The 16,669-nt window shown below is 36.6% G+C and overlaps 1 protein-coding gene across 4 annotated transcripts in view; it reads right to left on the bottom strand.

The window, feature by feature from the left end:
- Nucleotides 1-16,669, bottom strand: part of PSD3 (pleckstrin and Sec7 domain containing 3) — a 736,339-nt gene that overhangs the window by 429,619 nt on the left and 290,051 nt on the right. The window contains exon 1 of one of the 4 annotated variants that reach the window (XM_059384338.1): nt 7,926-8,039. The exons of 2 other annotated variants lie outside the window; for them this stretch is intronic. Coding sequence is in view for 1 of the 2 variants with exons in the window: in XM_059384337.1 (XP_059240320.1) it covers nt 7,593-7,623 (31 nt within the window). In the remaining variant the exon portion in view is untranslated. Of the gene's footprint in view, nt 1-7,592; nt 7,898-7,925; nt 8,040-16,669 lie in introns of those variants that run through there. One more of the 4 variants, XM_059384337.1, reaches the window with a different exon arrangement.

Raw genomic sequence — 16,669 nt, 5'->3', positions numbered from 1 at the left:
CAACTGCTGTGGGCTCTTACACCTCACTTGTTAAAGCTTTTCCTTCACCTTTGTCAGTCTCTATCTAATGTAAGAATCCAAGCGAATACTGAAATAGCTTTTTCTCTTCCAGAAAGTTTTACTGAATTAGTATTGCCCAAATTTGGTTTCATATCTGTGACAAAGGGATTTGTGAAGTATAAAAAAAGAACTTTAGCACTTACCTAAATATAAACCACACACTAGTAGAATCTGAATTAATAAAAGTTCATAGCTTTTCTGCATTTATTCTTCCCCTTAAAGGAATCAAAATGTAGTGTCAAGTGTGTAGGAGGGAGGGGAGGGAGGAGAGAAGAGCTGTTCACACTCATGTGAAATATATATATACATTGGGGGGATATCTATTTATATTCCTTTAGGATTCATCTTTTTCTAATAGGAATCTGCCACTTTGTGTATTTGCTCAGCTCCCTAACAAATTGTTTCCTGTTGTTTAGTAAAGGTGCTTTGCCTGTGATGAACTAAACCTAATAATTTTTTTTAACTTAATATATTGAAAAAGAAATGGGATACTTTTGAATGCTAACAAATCAATTTCAAGAGTGCTTTGGGTTGTATATTAAACAGCCATCCACTTCTGGGAAACAGGAACAGGACTGAAATAAAACAAAATGAAATAAAAAAAAAAAAACCTTTTACATAAAACTAAAAACCTTCTTGTTTGGCAAAGGAAACCATCAATAAAATGAAAAGGCACCCTACTCATTGGGAGAAAAATACCTGAAAATCATATATCTGGTAATAGTTAATATCCAAAGCATATAAAGAACTCACATAACAGCAGGAAAAAATCCAACTTAAAAATGGGGAGAAGTTCTGAAAAGACATCTTTTTTTCCCAAAGATATACAGATATACATACAGGTACCTGAAAAGATGTCTAACGTCATTAGTCATCAGGGAAACGCAAATCAAACAACAGTGAGATAAAACCTCATACCTCTTAAAATGGCCAGCATCAAAAACACAAGAATAACAAATGTTAGAGAGGATATGTTAGAAAGGGAACCCTTGGCACTGTTGGTAGAAATGCAAATTGGTGCAGCCACTATGGAAAACAGTATGGCAGAACCTCAAAAAATTAGAAGTAGTACTATCATATGATCCAGCAATTCCACTTCTGTATTTAATCAAAGAAAATGAAAACACACTAATTCGAAAAGACAAGCACCCCCACATTCAGTGCAGCTTTATTTATAATAGCTAAGATAGGCAAACAGCCCAAGTACACACCAACGGATGAAAGAATAAAGAAAATCAAGCATGCATGCACAGACACACACACTGAAATACTGAAATACTATCCAGTCATAAAAAAGAAGGAAATCCTGCCATCTGCAAGAACATGGATAGACCCTAGAGCATTATGCTAAGTGAAATAAGTCAGACAGAGAAATACTGTATGATCTCATTTACATGTGGAAATCCAAAAACAGCAACAACATCCAAGTTCACAGAGGACAGACTGATGGTTACCAGAGGCGGCAGGTGGGGTTTAGGTGAAATGGGTGAAAGGGATCAAAAGGCACAAAATTTCCAGTTACAAAATAAGTAAGTCATGGAGATGTAATGTGCTACAGAGTGACTATAATTAATGATATTGTATCATACTATTTCCAAGTTGCTAAGAGAGTAGATCTAAAAAGCCTTCATCACAAGAAAAAAAATTTTTAACTATATATGGTGATGGATGTTAACTAGATTTTCCATGCTGCAAATCTATGATTTTCTATGTTGCAAATATTCTGCAACATACACAGATATCAAATCATTATGCACTTGAAACCAATATAATGTTATGTGTCAATTACATCTCAATTTTAAAAACCTGTTGTTCTTCAAATCCTGAGGAAATGAGCCTGCTCCATAAGATGGGCTTCAGAAAGATTGTGGTCTTCTAAGAATAATCCTGTCTGAGGACCAGTAAATGAAATGGATTTTCTTCCATTCTGGGTTGCAAACTCCTTGAGAGAAAATGGTTGAAGGAAAAAAGAAAGAACTATTTGGCAAGTCTACTGCAGACTAAGGACATGGGAAGCTGAAATGTGAAGCAAGTAAACGGTTTATCATGAGGGATTCTGAGCAACAGGATGTCAGTTTCCCAAGAGAATATGACTGTCATATCTATGCCTAGAGCCCCAGAAGAACCATAATTATGAATTCTACACATACATATTGCCTAGAAATTGGACCTAGTCATTTTTAGAAAGAGGTTTTTGTTTTTGTTTTGTACTGTTTTGTTTTGTTGCCATGAGAATATAAACTGCAAAAGTCTGGAACTTTGCTTTATCATTATATCCCCAGAACCCAGTACCTAGCAAAATGGATATATTTGTGGATCAAAGAATAAATGAAGAGTGTCTTTAACCATCCGGATACCTTTTAATAGAACCTTTGAAAACAGAAACAAAACACAAGCAAAATACTACATATCATTGCCATCAGCCTTCTGTCCCCTAGTCCCAAGTACAGGCTTGAGTAGACTACTGGAAACATAAGGGTTCTTCCTATGTTACAGTTAGCTAATTTTTCCAATTGCTCAGCCAACATTTATTACTGTGAGCCAAGTATGTGTTGAACACTGGAAAACAAAGCAACAAACAAGGCCAATGTGGCTCTTGCCATCAGGGAGCTTACAGTCCAATAATTCCATTTATATGCACTTGTCTATTGCAGACAAAGCTCAGGCAATGGTAAAAATTAAGAGACAATCTTGTCCACAGTTCCAGATTTCAACATGACCCTACAGGGGCTATTACCATTAAGAATAAATTTCTCAACTGATTATCTTACTCTAAATGCTATGCTGTCCAATATGTTACGTACAGCCACATATGGCTACTTAAATTTAAATTAATTAGAATAAAATAAAATTGAAAATCCATTGCTCAATACCATATGTAGTTAGGGGCTACCATATTGCACCACACAGATATAGAACATTTTTCTGTAATCACAGAAAATTCTACTTGCAAATACTGTCCTAGAATCTTCCTACTCAAGAATGTGGCCTTGGGACAGTAGCACAAATACCACCCAGAAGTTTGTAAAAAATGCGGAATCTGGTGCCATCCTAATCAGAATCTGTATTTCTAAAAAGAAACCCAGGCTACTTGTATACACATTAAAGTATGAGAAGTACTTCTCCATAGAACTACAGTATTATCTACTACAATATCTAGTTGTTCTGACTATATTTAAATGGCCACTTTTTTATTCTAAAAGATAATCCCAAGAGTTCCTACCTCCTAACTGAAAGGTCCAACTGTTTAATCAAACAGACAACAACTAAAGACGCATACAGTCTCTCATTCCTACAAGAGAAGGGTTTGCTCACTCTGGTCTAGGTTTGCTCTTCAATTATCCTGGAAGCCTTAAGAGAGGAAGAGAATCACTTTTACTGTGATATAATCTCTTCTTAATTCTACATCTCATAATAAATTTCTCTCACAGTGAATGGTCAATGACAACTTTATTTATGCAAAATAAATAAATAAAATAAAATCCTAAAATAATACAAATGTAAACTTGAGCACTGTAAACATCTGTAAACAGCCTTAAAGAAATAACATTAGAGCTTAAAGGAAAAGAGCTAAGGGAAGGGTAAGATTTTTCAATTTTTTAAAACAGGGTTATTTTCCCAAGACTTTTTTTTTTTTAAGATTTTATTTATTTGACACACACAGAGAGAAATCACAAGCAGAGAGAGAGGGGGAAGCAGGCTCTCTCCAAGCAAAGAGACTGACGTGGGACTCGATCCCAGGAACCCAAGTTCACGACCTGAGCCGAAGGCAGAGGCTTAACCAAGTCAGCCACCCAGGCGTCCCTCCCAAGACTTTTAATGTATATGTCATTGGATATATTACTTGTAAAATAAAAATGCATGGACAAATTCACTCTGATGAGGTACTTTCAAGAGTACACTAGGGGGTCTGTAATCTATTTTTTATGAGTACAAATCAACAGATTTTCATTCCTTTATAAATTGCAGCTAACTTAGCTACTAAAAATCTATTTTCTCTCCTTTCCATGTACTTTGTTCATAAATGCAATAATGTTGGGGCGCCTAGGTGGTTTAGTCAGTAAAGCATCTGCCTTTGGCTCAGGCCATGATGGGGGGGGGGGGGGTCCTGGGGTTGAGCCCCCCACTGGGCTCCCTGCTCAGCAGGAAATCTGCTTCTTAATTTTTTTTTAAGATTTTATTTATTTATTTGATAGAGAGAGATCACAAGTAGGCAAAGAGGCAGGCAGAGAGGATGACAGGGAAGCAGGCTCCCTGCTGAGCAGAGAGCCCGATTCGGGGCTCGATCCTAGGACCCTGGGATCATGACCTGAGCCGAAGGCAGCGGCTTAACCCACTGAGCCACCCAGGTGCCCCAGGAAATCTGCTTCTTCCTCTCCCTCTGCCCATCCCCCTGATTATTTTCTCTCTCTCTCAAATAAATAAAATATTTTTTCAAAATGCAAAAATTAATTAACTAATTAAATTTAAAAATAAAAATAAAATGCACTAATGTCATTGGTACTCTCTGTTCCTTAATGAATATCAGTTAGCAAACACCTTAAGACTTATATCATGAGTTAGTGTGATAAAAGAACTATATATTCCTAATTTATTTTAACACTGGAAATTTTACAGAAATAAGCTTAAAGTCCCCTGACTTGTCAAACAGGAATTCAGTCCCATAGACAGGAGGGTGACCACACTGTACCCTTTAGCCTGAAATTTCATAAACCAATAAAAAAAAAATTGGAAGACAAAGGTCCAGTTTACAAAGCAAATACAAAAAGCCATACAGAGCTTAAAAAAAAAAAATCTCAAATACATTTCACCTATAAGTAACTATAATCCTTAACTGTGAATAACAGTGATCAATGTTTTTAGGTCTAATAATCAACAAACCCCTCCAGTAATAGTGATGCATGTACACATTGTTCAGATTTGCAATGCAACAGAAAAAGTTGCCTTTAAAAAAAAATCTAGTCTGTTTTCCCTAAGCAATAGAAAATATATTTAGTATGATAAAAATAACAGAAAATGAGTATGAGTAATGAGAATTTACTAAATGAGTAATCTAAGCACACTGTATTTTGGTACACACCCTTTACCCTAATAAAATTCACAGAGAACGCTGGCTACTGTCTGGTCACTAATAAGTCTAAAAACACACATATTTCAGGTATTTATTTATATGCTGCAAAAACCAGGAAAAGGCCTGAAAACTACTACACAAGCTATTAGCATGTGCATACAAATAGAGACTGTTGCATTAATTGAACACTCTTTTCCCGAGTGATTAATAGTTACAGCTGTGCTTACCACAAGCGATATTTCACATACTAATGACTCAGAACCCATTTTTTCCCATTCAGTTCTGATCCCTGGGGAAATGATCCTAGCTTACCATCCCAGTCAATTTCCGAGGAAGCTCTGCAAGCTGAGGAGTGGCACTGCATTCAGCATACAGAAGGGAAAATGAGTGTGATAAGGAACAGCCCATTAATTTTAAACCAAAGTCTCTGCAAGTGTGCAGAACACAGTTCTTGCCACGGAGAAGAAATACTACGCTGTAATAGTGGAATTTAAGCTTTAAAATCATTGCTTTTTAAAGCTGGTTTCCTTTTGTCAAACAATAAGGTCCTCCACCGTCATCCACTTCTGGTAACTTTTGTTTCTTTTCACATCCACACCTCGTGCTTCTCCTTTCAGCCTTACTCTGATTAGAGCTGCTCCTCTGATTCCATCCATTCTATCCATTCTCCACTACTTCTTCCTGTCTAGGAATTCACACTTTTAAAAATCCAGTTTTATTTTTTAATTTTTTAATTTAATTTAATTTAATTTAATTTTTTAATTTTTTTTTAATTTTTTTCCAGCTTTATTGAGCTACAACTGACATACAACATTGTGAAAGTTTAAGGCATATGTGCTAATTTGATACTTATAGACTGCAAAATGATTACCACCATAGTTTAAGCTAACATCTCCATCATGTGACATAATTACCATCTCTTTTTTTATAGTGAAAACATTCAAGATCTACTCTCTTTAGCAGCTTCAAAGTGTATAACTGTATAACTACAGTCACTGTGCTATATATTAGATTCCCAGAACTCACTCATCTTATAACTGGAAGTTTATACCCTTTGATCAACATCTTCCCATTTCCTCCACCCCCCAGCACCTCATAACCACCATTCTATTCTCTGAAAAACCCAATTTGAACAACTGACCCTTACTTTTTGTTATTTTATTCTGAAAAGCAAAAAAAGTTTAAAACTTTTAAATAATTACACAATTTGGTTTACAGCAGGCTCTCTTCTGCTAAAGTTATTATGAATGTGGTAGTATTAATATAAATCCTTACATAAAATATTCTCTGAAATATTTCAATGTTTCAAAATTCAAGTTGCTGTCTTCTTTTTTTTAAATCATGAATGCCAAGCAGCTGAAGTTCCTAGCAGGGAAGATCGAGTACAGCTGTGGACTTTCCTACACTGCTGTGTTTCAAGACAGATGTTAGGTGCAATGGTAAACAACCTCGTTCAGCCTCCAGTCTGAACGGAATCAAGCCTCAGCTGATTTATATTTGCATTCAGTGATTTTCATGCTCAAAAAGAGACCCATAGTTTTGCTAAGGATTCAGATGCAAACTAACATGAGCAATAATTCCAAGTATATCTGAAATGCAAATTTTACAGAAAGTCAAGTACCTGGTGAGAGAAAAATAAACCTTGTATTACTCTAAAAGTGACACTTTCAACAGAAATAAGAAACACAGCCCTGTGTATTAACTGAGGAGTTAAAATACCGATTATAAACCTCCAGGGCATACAATTTCAGCCTAACTAGAGTGTTCACAGAACATTTTTGGTGCTACGCTGTGGCCAACCTTGGTTCTCTTCCAGGCTACTCAGAGCCATACCTTAGGCATGCATATGGAAAGGGGTTTGAGCTCTTTAAGAGAAACTCCTCCCCTATTCCCATCCAATGCCACAATATTATGTCTTTCTAAAACTACAGGGGTAGCCCGTTTTCCTCCTTCTTTCTATATAATACATCACAAACAGAGAGTAGAGAAATTGACTGAGAGAACTGTATTCTCAGGAAAGCTGGGTGAACACAAACAACAACAACAAAAAACAATGAAAGGAAATATAATCACAGGTAAGAATATTGCTTTCTATTTAAAAATAAAAATTTTGGAAAACCCAATGTCAGATGCTAAAAAAAAAAAAAACATTCCAGGTTAAATCCAGGTAAGGTACTGGGCAAAAGCATTCCGAGGGTGGGTGGCATTTATCTGATGACTGGGGAATTAAAAAAATATTGACACAGGCATCCCTAAATAATGCAGTATGCTCTGCCCTATGTCAGGATTCAGCACAACCTGGTCTCACCCCAGGAGTCTCCTACTGGGACAGTCAAAAGACAAGACTAGTAAGCAAAAGCAGTCAATAATACAGATGGATCATTTTACAGCAGCATTTTACAAGAGGTAGAGATATAAAAATATATTTGCCTGCACAGACCTACAAATAGAGGTTACTCACAGAGATTACTGTAGCTCCAGCAGTTACCCATTGATCATAGAAAATGCCCAGTTCATCTGCTTAATGCTTGAGAAAAGTTAGCTAGAAAAAAAGCCAGCTAATTCAAAATCTGCTGTTCTAGTCAACTGGAAGCAAATTAGTTTCAAATTTCCTGGCAGCCCCTTTTGCCCTGCACCGCACACGGTGATGTCAATGGAAGCACTTTGAGCGCTGGAAACCTCAGCTGAGAGGAGCTGCCGCCTCAGTCCCTTTCTCACAAAGGCTAAGCTGCCTGTTCTCTCGCTCACTCACTCACCCTCTTTCTGCCTGTCTCTCTCTACCTTGGTAGCTTACCGAAAACAACCACCGTAGGGCTTTTCTATATTTGTGAAAACTACTTCCAAGGAGATAATTGAGATGACGGGAGTTAGCTTTAATGTAACCATTTTCCCAGTGCGGCAGCAGAAACCCCAGCAAAGGCTCCGAGAGGATTGTACCATCCTCAGTGACATCAGAGGTGGGGCTGTCATCTCAGTATTATGCAGCATTTTCTCTGATAAGGGAATGACATATGTGAAAGGAAATGCATGGGTTCCCTTTAAAAGGGTTTAATTCTTATGTTATTTAAACAGAAAAGGCAAAAGCAAATACAATGTTGAAAAACTGCTGTAGGAAGATACAAATCCTGCTTTGCCAGTCCTTACCGAATTGCTAAATGACGCTGCCATCTCAAGTCATTTTACTGATGATTACATTATCATTCCTGTGATTAAATTAATATTTAATAGGTAATTGATATTACTTTGGAAATGTGATCTAAAAAATTCAAAGACATTCACATCTAGTTTTAAATATGATGGCATAAACTTTTACATCACTACTACTACCTTGGATCTATGCAGTACCTTTCAACACAATCTCCGTAAACATACTAAATGTAAAAACTAACAGTTTTTTACATTAACAGATGAGAAAAGTGAGGTGAAAAACAGCACAAGATGAATAACATAATGTAACACTGGTCCTTAGTCTTGGTAATGGAGGTTAATACAAATATTAAAAAGAACTCATCTTCTATAACCTTAATATTCCAATCAATATAAAAAGCAGAGGCCAACAATACAAAGCAATTGACAGTTATTTTCATTCATTCCATTTACATTTACTGAGAGGCTAACAAGTTCAAGAAAATGTGCGAAGTCTACTTTGGAGTGTACATTTCAGCTAAATAATAAAATCAGAATAGAAAATATGTATACAATGCTTACTATGTACCAGGCACTGCAGTAGGCAGGTTTACTGTATTAACTCCTCTATTCCTACCAGCAGCCCTTGGGATAGCTACTCATATACGACTACTGAAACACAAACAAGTATGTAATTTGTCTGAAATCACGTGGCGAAAACTGGCAAGAGCAGGATTCAAACACAGGCACTAAGGCTACGAAGTCCACCCTCCTGACCACTAAACTGCATCGCCTCCTGAGAACTTCTTGCCAAGTAAAAGAATTCTGAAGGAAGAACATAATTTGCAAGATTTAGAACCACAGCAAGCCAAAAATAGCCACCTCTCCAGAAGACTGGCCCAAATACAAGAGGATAAAGGTTGGAGAGTGCACCAAGACAGAGCACACAGAAACAGTGGAAATAATGCCCAGTAATTTAGTGCTGACTACTCAATTCACCTGGAAACAATGCCTTAAAATCTTCCAGCGTTAGCTTCCTAACTTCTCAGCTGCAGATTTTTTAATTATAAATCCATATTAAAATGTGATTAAAATACACGATCCAGATTTGTAATCTGGGTTCCATTATTTTCCAACTATGTCAATTTAAGCAAATTATTTAACCTCTGAGAGGCTCAACTTCCTCCTCCAAAAAAAATGAGGAAAACAATGGAGTTATTCTGAGGACTAATGAACTATGCATATAAATATATAAAGCACTCAGAGTTACAACCAGTGTATAATAAAAGCTCAAGGTTAATTATTATTGTTTTTCATAATCATCATGACTTTTAGTATTAATATCACGGTTTTTTTTTTACTAAAACTGCCAACTTTTCAAAAACCTCTCCAAGAAGAGCTGCTATTTTTCCTGAGTTGATTGGAAAAGCAAAGGCAACCTCTGCTGGTTTCATATAAACATTATCAAATCAATGAATCACCAACTCCCTATGAAATGGAAGAGGGAGGTTATCAGGCATGCCTTTCAAAAAAAGAGCTTTTTTGAAAGGCATGCCTAATAAAAAAAAAATAGGGAAATAATAACAACAACATCAACAACAATAAATAGGAAAAAATAGGAGCATTTACCATTTTGCCCTCCCCAACTTCTTCCCCTGCGGGGAATATGGAAGGGGGCCAGAGTCAAAGCAGCCTTCCCTAACAACAGGCATCCTATTAGTTAGGGAGGTGAAATCCACCATAGATCTCCCACCCCCATCTTCTTTCACATTGGAGAGAAATAAACCTTTACTTCAAGAACTTAATTCGTTTTCTATTATATGCAACTCTCCATGATCCTATGAAACACAGTTAAAGGCCAAAGGTTCCTGGTAGTTTCAAGGGCTAACTGGAGGGCTGGGCTATTTATCATGGCTTTTTAGTTACATCCTGAGCCTGCAACCTCTTCAGTGCCAAGTCAAAGTCAATGGATGAACCCATGGGAAAGAAACAGCAAACCATACTACTTCCCAATACTTAGTAGCTATGTTGCCTTATTACAAACAGAACAAAGGATTGGAGGGCATGTGAAATGTCCCTCCTCCAGCTTATTTTCTTCCAGTCTCTGGATCCATATATCCAGTTTACATGCTATTAGGCTAACGCTAAAGGAGAAAAACAAAAAAACTCAAATGCAAGAATGAGGATGGTTGATAAAGTTACTGCTATTACAAAGGCTACACAACTCCAACTACCACGGACCATGAAGAAAAATGTCTCCCACTCACAAATGTCCCAATTTCAAATATCTAGCATTTCACATTAGGCTTTAACTATAATACTATTTTAGACTGATCATCTAAAACCTTCTATTTCAAAAAATAAAGCTCAAAAATAAATTTGTTACATATTCTCTCGTATCTCATTGGCACCATTCTAAAAACTATGTTCAAAAACAGCGTGAGTCCATAACTAGATTACATGAAAGGATTTTTCAATCTAAATTGGAATCAGGGGATATGAAATGGAGAAATTCACACAGGCACCCACAAAAAAACAGAACTTAATAACTAAGAGACTGATTCCTATAAATGCCTGATTTACAGAAGACCAAGACTTATCTCCTGACCACTGAACATCTGCCACAACTCTCTCTCCATTCACAAGCCAATGAACTTCCCTGCTTGAACTCTGCCTGGCCCTCCCGCTCTGGACTCCTTGGCCATGGATAAAGCCTGAGCCAAACCCTCAATGGCCCCACCTATTGTTTGCTACAGGATGCATTTCCCAAATTGCAATTGCTCCGCTGTCCCTAAATAAACTCAATTTCTGGTAATTCCAGCTTGCCTCAGTTTACATCTTTATTTAAACCAACAGCAGTGCCATCCTGAAAATATTTTGTTTTGTATCTGAAATGTAATTTAATAACACTGCCATTATTCTGAAAGGAAACATAGTACCAAAACATTCAGAGGAGAGAACCATTAAAAAATCCAAACCAATATTCTGTTTATACCTCTTTTTTAAAACATAATTATTTTTCTAGAAATATCACTGACACAGTGAATTTAAAAAAGCTAGATTTATTTTTTATTAAAATTTAAGGAATATTTTGTAAGTAAAAATATACTTGCCAACTAACCAATGTTTTTAATAAAATATGAAATTTAAATTATAAATTATTTTGAACATTAACAAACTTTATATTAACTATATCTTCTTATTTGCTGTATTGATGCTCTGGCATTTGGAGCTTCCATCTTGAGGAGGCACATTACCCCTCCCGCACCCCATTAGCTATTTCCTGGAGACAGCAATGGACTCCTATGGGAGTGTAGTTTTGATATACAAACCAATCTACCAGCCACACCCAATTTCCTACATAAATCTCTCACACTCTTAAGCCAATAATCTCCTGTCCTTAATCATATCAGGGGCTTGTACTGGACAATTAGGAACTACCAGAACCCATGAAATTAATAACAACAACAAAAATAATAATAATAATAATAAACAACTATCCAATCCTAAACATACTCAGGGACCTAACCTATTTGCCAATTCCTTCCTGCAAAAATCTCGTTAAAAGCCAGGCCGTGTTCTCCCTGACTCTCTCTGCCTCTTTCCCCATGTGCCCTTGCACACCTACTGTGCCTCCTTTTTCTAGAAATCTGTGCATATAAATTTCTTTCTTCATGACAGTTATTTTCATGTCTGTGTGTCTTACCACACCTGATACATAAATGTATACAAACATAAATGCCAGGTCCAAATCTTCTAACAAAGTTTTAAAAGAAATGAACAACTATGCATTCCTGAAGAACAAAATTTCAAATCAGTAATGTATTTCTCCATTTTCATGTCACTGGCACTGTCCCTTTAGTTCAGAAATGACAAGCTGTAGGTAATAAATTATTATTTGATAATATGTTATTTCTCAAAATCTTCAGACAGGAAGCAAACTCATCCAATTTAGTATAAGATTTTAAAATTAAACCTTTTTCACAAATCAAGACTGTGATGCCAATTCTTATCACCAGGATATTTTATTGTTAGCTTTTATTAATTCCTAAACCCATGTGGAAGAACTGATAACAATAATTCCTTATTTGAAATAACTTTCTTCACCGAGCAAATTCCAATAAATAAGGAGGCAGTTTCTAGTTTATTTTTTAAGTCTGGTTCTTAGATCTTAAAAACAAAAAACAAAAAACTCAATGCCAATTTCAGAGTTATAAAAATTTAGTTTTTATGTATTAGTTTCTTGTCTCTATTATAAGGTACATCTGAAAGTTTAAGCGTCACATAGAGATAAATAGAATCTAGGAAGATGTAGCATGACATAAATCCAAGCAGAGAGGAGGGGTGGGCAATACCAAAATTGATATAATGCCAGAGCTTTATACTCCAAAATACTGTTAAAAAAAAATAAATCACTCTAAGGTGAAATGTAACTTATGCTGAAAAACAGACAACACAAAATAAAAAATAAAAGATTAAAAAAACAAGACAACAAGGTGCCAAATGGAGTCTCTTATTGCTAAGCTCCACATTACCAAACTGAGACATAACTTAATTACAGTTTTGGCTCTCCCAGAAATGTAATGTTGAACCAGTCAATCAGGAATGAATCACCTAATTGGTACTAGTTAGGTAATATGCCTGACAGACCCCAGCCAGGAATAGGAAGGGAACTTTGTAATAACTAGCCCATTTTGTTGCCTACTACAACCTCCTTGTTCCCATTCCCTTTTGCCATTAAGTCTTTTCATTTTATTCAAGTTGGAACTCCGTTCTATCTCCTATATTTGATGCTGTCTGATTTAAGTCAATTTTTGCTTAAATAAACTCTTAAAAATTTTAATAGACCTGGGTGCCTGGGTAGCTCGGTTGGTTAAGCATCCAACTCTTAATTTTGGCTCAGATCACGTTCTCAGATTCATTAGATCAAAGCCCCACTTCAGGCTCCAGGTTGGGCTTAAGATTCTCTCCCTCTCCCTCTGCCCTTCCTCTCTCTCTCTCTCTACCTCTCTTCAAAAAAAAATTAATAGATCTGTTTCTCTATTAGCACTTCTACTGTTAATCTGTCCATATTCATATAAATCTGTACAGAATTCATGCTAATTTTGTGTGTATTTTATCTTTATGTTAATTTTGTATATATTTAACAACATATCACATAAAGCAATTAAAAATAAACTGGCTTTTATTAATTAATATTTCAGAGAATTATTTTATTCAAGCTTTTTGCATGCAACTTGTCATTAGGATCTTTGCTACCATGGACTCTTATTTTGAGTTGTATTACATCTTTAGTTCTGCCTTAAATTGAGATACAGCAATATTTAAATCTGTCTGATACTGTAACTGGAAATTCTATCCTAATCTATAGTATCCATTCACTTTAAGTGATCCACACAACGTAACCACTTACTGTATGTCCTTTGGAAGTCATCTTTTAAAAAGCTAGATTACGGTGACTTTTTACACAACTCCAGGATCATTTCTCCAGGAATAATTACTAAACCTGGGTAAGTATGTATTCTCCTCCTTTTTAAAATCTGTTTTAGTTGGGGCGCCTAGGTGGTTCAGTGGGTTAAGCCTCTGCCTTCGGCTCAGGTCATGATCTCAGGGTCCTGGGATCAAGTCCCACATCGGGCTCTCTGCTCGGCAGGGAGCCTGCTTCCCCCTCTCTCTGCCCTACTTGTGATCTCTCTCTCTCGCTTTCTGTCAAATAAAATAAATAAAAACATTAAAAAAATAAAAGTAATATAAAATCTGTTTTAGTGATTTCTGTAAACATCCCAACTAGCATTATCTATACTTGTTTCAAGCTAATGTGTTTTCTCCAAAAAGTTCTTTGTTATTCAAAATAATCAAAACATCTTTAATACAGAAACAGTTAACAACTTGAGTACAAGACCACTCCTTTTTTTCTGGTAAGTTTTTTGTTTTTCTTTTTTTAAGATTTTTTTTTTTTAATTTATTTGATAGACAGAGATCACAAGCAGGCAGAGAGACAGGCAGAGACAAGAGAGGGAAGCAGGTTCCCTGCTGAGCAGAGAAGCTACCCAGGACCCTGGGATCACGACTTGAGCTGAAGCCAGAGGCTTTAACCCATTGAGCCACTCAGGTGCCCCTTTCTGATAAGTTCTTTTTTTTTTTTTTTAATTTCTTTTCAGCATAACTGTATTCATTGTTTTTGCATCACACGCAGTGCTCCATGCAATACATGCCCTCCTGAATACCCACCACCAGGTTCACCCAACCTCCCACCCCCCGTCCCTTCAAAACCCTCAGGTTGTTTTTCAGAGTCCATAGTCTCTCATGGTTCATCTCCCCTTCCAATTGCCCTCAACTCCCTTCTCCTCTCCATCTCCCCATGTCCTCCATGTTATTTGTTATGCTCTACAAATAAATGAAACCCTATAATAATTGACTCTTCCTCTTGACTTATTTCATTCAGCATAATCTCTTCCAGTCCCAACCATGTTGCTACAAAAGTTGGGTATTCATCCTTTCTGAAGGACGCATAATACTCCATAGTGTATATGGACCACATCTTCCTTATCCATTCGTCATTTGAAGGACATCTTGGTTCTTTCCACAGTTTGGCGACCATGACCATTGCTACTATAAACACTGGGGCACAGATGGCCCTTCTTTTCACTACATCTGTATCTTTGGGGTAAATACCCAGCAGTGCAATTGCAGGGTCACAGGGAAGCTCTATTTTTAATTTCTTGAGGAATCTCCACACTGTTCTCCAAAGTGGCTGCACCAACTTGCATTCCCACCAACAATGTAAGAGGGTTCCCCTTTCTCCACATCCTCTCCAACACATGTTGTTTGCTGTCTTGCTAATTTTGGCCATTCTAACTGGTGTGAGGTGGTATCTCAATGCCATTTTAATTTGAATTAGTGATGATGAACATTTTCTCATGTGTCTGATAGCCATTTGTATGTCTTCATTGGAGAAGTGTCTGTTCATACCTTCTGCCCATTTTTTTATACGATTGTCTGGTTTGTGTGTGTTGAGTTTGAGGAGTTCTTTATAGATCCTGGATATCAATCTTTTGTCTGTACTGTCATTTGCAAATATCTTCTCTCATTCCGTGGGTTGCCTCTTTGTTTTCTTGACTGTTTCCTTGGCTGTGCAGAAGCTTTTGATCTTGATGAAGTCCCAAAAGTTCATTTTTGCTTTTGTTTCCTTTGCCTTTGGAGATATATCTTGAAAGATATATATTGAAAGATATATTGAAAGATATATTGCTGTGGCTGATATTGAAGAGGTTACTGCCTATGTTCTCCTCTAGGATTCTGACGGATTCCTGTCTCACGTTGAGGTCTTTTATCCATTTCTAGTTTATCTTTGTGTATGGTGTAAGAGAATGGTCGAGTTTCATTCTTCTACATATAGTTGCCCAGCTTTCCCAGCACCATTTATTGAAGAGACTGTCTTTTTTCCACTGTATATTTTTTCCTGTTTTGTCGAAGATTATTTGACCATAGAGTTGAGGGTCCATATCTGGGCTCTCTACTCTGTTCCACTGGTCTATGTGTCTGTTTTTATGCCAGTACCATGCTGTCTTGGTGATCACAGCTTTGTAGTAAAGCTTCAAATCAGGTAACGTGATGCCGACAGTTTTGTTTTGTTTTTCAACATTTCCTTAGCAATTTTGGGTCTCTTCTGATTCCATACAAATTTTAGGATTATTTGCTCCAGCTCTTTGAAAAATACCGGTGGTATTTTGATCGGAATGGCATTAAAAGTATAGATTGCTCTAGGCAGTATAGACAATTTAACAATGTTTATTCTTCTGATCCAAGAACATAGAATGGTCTTCCATCTTTTTGTGTCTTCTTCAATTTCTTTCATGAGTGTTCTGAAGTTCCTCGAGTATAGATCCTTTACCTCTTTGGTTAGGTTTATTCCCAGATATCTTATGGTTCTTGGTGCTATCATAAATGGAATCGATTCTCTAATTTCCCTTTCTGTATTTTCATTTTTAGTGTATAAGAAAGCTACTGATTTCTGTTCACTGACTTTGTATCCTGCCACATTACTGAATTGCCATATGAGTTCCAGTAGTTTAGGGGTGGAGTCTTTTAGGTTTTCCACATAAAGAATCATGTCATCTGCGAAGAGAGAGTTTGACTTCTTCATTGACAATTTGGATACCTTTTATTTCTCTTTGTTGTCTGATTGCTGTTGCTAGGACTTCTAATACTATGCTGAACAAGAGTGGTGAGAGTGGGCATCCTTGTCGTGTTCCTGATCTCAACGGGAAGGCTGAAAGCTTTTTCCCATTGAGGATGATATTTGCTGTGGGTCTTTCATAGATAGATTTTATGAAGTTCAGGAATGTTCCCTCTATCCCTATACTTTGAAGCGTTTTAATCCGTTCCTGATTAAAACGCTTCAAAGTATAG

The sequence above is a fragment of the Mustela nigripes genome, chromosome 18, assembly GCF_022355385.1.
Source record: "Mustela nigripes isolate SB6536 chromosome 18, MUSNIG.SB6536, whole genome shotgun sequence".
Lineage (NCBI taxonomy): Eukaryota > Metazoa > Chordata > Mammalia > Carnivora > Mustelidae > Mustela > Mustela nigripes.
Note: the sequence above shows the minus strand (reverse complement) of the source record. Positions and strands in the feature narration are given on the sequence as shown.